Below are 4,810 nucleotides of genomic sequence, written 5' to 3'. Positions count from 1 at the left end.
TTTTGAGAAGGATATTTTCACTGGTATATCAAAGGTTAATTTGCAGAAAGGGGGAAGCCAATTCCATGGCGCCTGGTGGGAAAAACAAGAAACAACATACTAGTAAAGACACCGATCCCAACAGGCAATGCTGTGAGGACCTCCTCTGCCTTAGTTGATGGTGATGGATAGAAGCAATCTACCACATTCTGATCAAATAAGGCAATGGCTGCGAATACTAGTATTGACATGAGGGCATGCATGAAATCTATAAACTGCAGCCGGTAATTTGCAGCAACTTCTGGTGGAATGGTTGCCGACCCATCAATGACCCACAAGCCTCGGAATGTTGCAAACCCATAACATACATTTCCGTTCTTGTCCCTAAAGCTATCGGTAAAGCTTGATAGGAAACATGACAACCCACAGAGGGCAACTAGTCCTGCAGTCATGGACCTACTGACCGAGTCGCAATTTCCCTGATTTGAAAATATGGGCAATAAAAGCTGGAAAGCAAGAATTGTTCCAGTAGGTAAAAGATTGGCCAGATGAGCTGTGCTCTTGAATGTCTGACTTATGGCTTTCTGAATCAAGTTTTGCTCATCCTCATTCGGCATGGCCACTCCTTTCAGGAGAGGGAGTTTTTCTTCATTGGTATGCAATGAATCATGATGAGATTCTACCTTAATCTCCATTACTGGCAATTCCTTTTCTTTTCTGCCAAAAATTCTTCTTCCTTGTATGAACAGGCTGCGAGGCATTGCGGTTTTAAAAGAGAAGACTTGAGTGGATGTCAAGGAAGGGAAGGGTAGTAAGGGATCCCTTGCAAGAAATAAAAACCGAGTTTTGTTAGATTACTGACTCAATCTCTTCAAGGGGTTGCCTGATTTCAATGGTGCTATCATTATATTAACGAGTTTCGTTATGGAACCTAGCTTGCTTTATCGTATTAACGAGTATGTTGCCCTCCAGGGGGGTTCTTGTCTTTCTTCCTGTAAATTTCCCATGTTTATATATATATATATATATATATATATATATATGTTCTGTTTATTTTTTCAATTAAGCAATGACTAGGTCACAGTTCACCCAACATGGGACAACGGTTTCCATTTCCACTCTAACCTCTTCTGCGGTTGTGCAGAGATGTTTTTTCCCCCATCATGTATGGAATTCTGCAGTCCATAAACAGAGGTTGAACAATTAAAGAGTTAATAGTAGTAAATAGGAACTCAACGGACCACGGGAATTATAGTATTGCGATGAACTATGTTAATCATCAATATAAAGATGACAAGCTGCCATTTGTAATTGATCATTTTTTAAGCTTACAGTACTCCTAAACAACTAATCCTTTGCATACTCTGCTTCTCGTACAAGCTCGTTGCCCCTGGACCAAAAGCATATTGTTTGGTTGTGTAAAGAATTTGATCTTACATTTTTGGATTATAGCCAACTGACTTCATGCATGTCTATTAATTGCTTCATAGCTTGAAATTTCGATCGTTAGAATTAATTTAATTTTCCTCGATCGGGGCATGAACATTTCTATTTTTCTAAATTTAGAAGTGAATGCCTTGGGTTTATCCTTTTCCTGCAGTCTATTTGAAGCAACGGAGAATGGTATCTTTACTGAAAAGAGAGCGTTTTCTGATCAGGGGTTATGGCTTGCACGCCATAGCTTCATGGGCCGACCTCGAGGATTTCATGATTTGCACTACTTAAAGACTAATTTCTGGCAAGCGGACCTGATCCAGTCTGTCTTATTATGTGCTTTGCTGGATTTTTCACCTGCTTCATTAATTTACATATGTAACACGACAACCTGATGACATCTTATGTGAGAGCAAGTGACGATTTGACAAAGGAACACACACACACTAATAGACGTGGGTTATTTATTATAAACACATGCACTGTTTATTTTCTTATATTTTACTGTAGATTTACAGTTTATTTTTTTCATTTTGATTTTTTTTTCATGACTACATTTTTTTTTTGGCCAAATTAAAAGAAAATTGAATCAAATTTATTGACTAAGCATAAAATCAAAAGATGAAGAATCAAGAAAGAAAAGACTTCAAAAATGAATGATGGTTTCAAAATCTCATAAAAAACTCATTTTAGTCCTCAAACTTTACATAGCATACCTATTCGATCCCTCAGTATTTTTTCAATTTAATTTTGGTATAAAAGTTGATATTTTTATTTTTTTAGTCTCTGATTTGAAAGATGAGAGAAATCGCTAGATTCTGGTGATAAAAACTTCAACATGTTTGCTGCATTCTTAGAAGTGTGAACTTTTTAAGCAACAGATCACTAGAAGAAACCAGTTCCTTGATCATGTGAAATCTCACATTTATGTGCTTTGTTCTTGCATAATACTCTTGGTTCTTTTCCAAGTAATTGGAACTCTGACTATCATAATGCAACTAAACTCCATCTTGTTGAATACCTAGTTTTTTAACCAAACTTGCAAGCCACAAGGTTTCATTGCCAGCCTCAGCCATTGCAGTCTATTATAACTTAGTATTAGATAGCGCAACTAGAGATTGAACCATAGACTTTCAACATGTAGGCCCCTCTAATAGAGTAAATACATAACTTGTGGTAGATCTCATGTCATCCAAATCCCCTGTATAGTCTACATTTGCATATCCGACAACTAAAGGATTACCCTGATGTTTACTAAACATGATAACATAGTTTGTAATACCTCTCAAGTGTTTGAAGATCCACTTAATTGCATCATAATGCTATCATCCCGAATTTGATAGAAATTTGCTCATCACACTGACTTTGTATGCCAAATCTAGTTTTGTACAAATCATAACATACATTAAACACCTCATTGCACTAGCATAAGGGAAATTTGACATGTCTTTCACTTCATCATCTGTCTTTAGGCACTATGCAATAGGTAATCTGAAATGACTTACTAAAGATAATCATAATCTCCTTGTAGTGCTATCTTTATGAATTTACATCATAAGAATCTTCTTAGTAGCATTCAAGTCCTTCATATCAAGTTCTATACTCAGCAAAGTCTTTAACATATTGATCTTACTCATACTCTTTATAGCAATCAACATATCATTCACATAAAGCAATAAAAAATTGAAATAATCATTATCAAGGCTCTTCATGTAAACACAATAGTCATACTCGCATCTTTTGTAGCCAATCCTGATCATGTAGTAGTCAAATCGCTTATACCACTTTCATGGATATTGTTACAATCCATAAAGTTATTTCTTTAATTTACAAACCAGGATTCATGTCTAGGTTAAGTAAACCATTTTGATTATACCATCTAAATTTGCTCCTCCAGATCACCATAGAGAAAAACAACCATAACATCAATATGCTCTAACTGCATATCAAAATATGCTACCATGCTTAACACTACCTTGATGGAAGTATGTCTGACTATAGAGGGGAATATCTTATCATAGTCAATATATATATTTTTTCTGTGAGTAACCCTTTACAACCAGAAGAGCCCTGAACTTCTCACCCTCCTTTTCTGATATTGTTTCTTTCTTTTTATATACTTAATTGCATACTAGCACCCCTTCCCTTCTAAAAGTCCAACAATCTCTCATGCCTAATTCTTATGCAGAGACTGCATTTCTTCTTCCATAAGATCCATTCATTTATTTTTATCTTGACAATATAATGCCTCCTGAAAAGTAGTAGGATCCTTGCAACAATTAATAAGTGTATAAGAGACCGAATCTTCAAAATCATACCTGATGGGTGGCCTAATATTGCATCTGGGTCTACCTAAAGTTATCTTGTCATGTTGCTGATCTTCTAAACTAAAAATCCTTGAATTCTCAATGGTATTGAGGGATGAAATTGAAAGAAAAAACCAATTAAAAAATAAAAATTAAAAAAAAAAGGATCAAATTCGATATAAAAATAAATTAAAATCAAATGCTAAATGATGAAATTTAAAATAAAATTCAATTAGAAAAAGGATAATAAATAAATAAATAAATAGTAATTAAAAGAATGCGGACTAGATTTGATACAAAGATTAAATGAAAACCAAATGATGGGGTACTAAATTGAAGAAAAAGATAAAAAAGAAATCAAATAGCAATCAAAAGAATGAGAATCAAATTAAATATGAAAAACAAATTAAAAAATGATCTAAAATAAAACAACTAGCAATTAAAAGAATACAAATCAAGTTCGACATAAAAATAAATCAAAGTCAAACGCTAAAGGTTAAAATTAAAAATAAAATTCAATTAAAAAAATGATAATAAATAAATATAAACTAAAAGAATGATGATCAAATTTGAGATAAAAATTAAATGAAATCAAATGATAAGAGACTAAATTGAAGAAAAAAGTTAATAAAAAAATTAACTAACAATAAAAGAATAAAAATCAAATGAAATATATAAAAAAAATTAAAATATACAATTATAATTTTCCAATGAAAAGAGAGAGAGAAGAGGAAATAGAAGGAAAAAAAAATCCATCCCAGCTACATAATCAATCTGCCACTGACACGCACCTTGCCACCATGAAGATCTCGACATGTTGCTTCTAGCACCTTCAAGTAAGACGGTGTTTGGATTTTGAAGGAGCCTAGACTTGTTGCTCAGAAGGTGTGGTCTCCTCCCACTTAGCAATGTTTTCAGCAACTTTTCCTTTATGTTTTTTTTTTTTACCAGAAGACCAGCCTCATCCCACATGGTATTAATGATAAATACCAGAATGAAAAGATCGATAATCTCCTTGACACAAGTTATAGATTTTTTTGCTAATTACACTGATCTATTAAAAAGAAAATTTAAAAAATGCCACTAGCCAA

At 33.6% G+C, this 4,810-nt stretch overlaps 1 protein-coding gene across 1 annotated transcript; it reads right to left on the bottom strand.

Annotated features, from left to right (window-relative positions):
• Positions 1 to 813, bottom strand: LOC133698350 (protein DMP4-like). Its single transcript, XM_062121240.1, has one exon. The coding sequence runs from the start codon at positions 738 to 740 to the stop codon at positions 36 to 38; it is 705 nt and encodes a 234-aa protein (XP_061977224.1). The 5' UTR covers positions 741 to 813; the 3' UTR covers positions 1 to 35.
• Positions 814 to 4,810: the final 3,997 nt, after the last annotated feature.

Source organism: Populus nigra, chromosome 7, assembly GCF_951802175.1.
Source record: "Populus nigra chromosome 7, ddPopNigr1.1, whole genome shotgun sequence".
In the NCBI taxonomy this organism is placed as follows: domain Eukaryota; kingdom Viridiplantae; phylum Streptophyta; class Magnoliopsida; order Malpighiales; family Salicaceae; genus Populus; species Populus nigra.
This window is presented reverse-complemented; position numbering and strand designations above follow the sequence as displayed.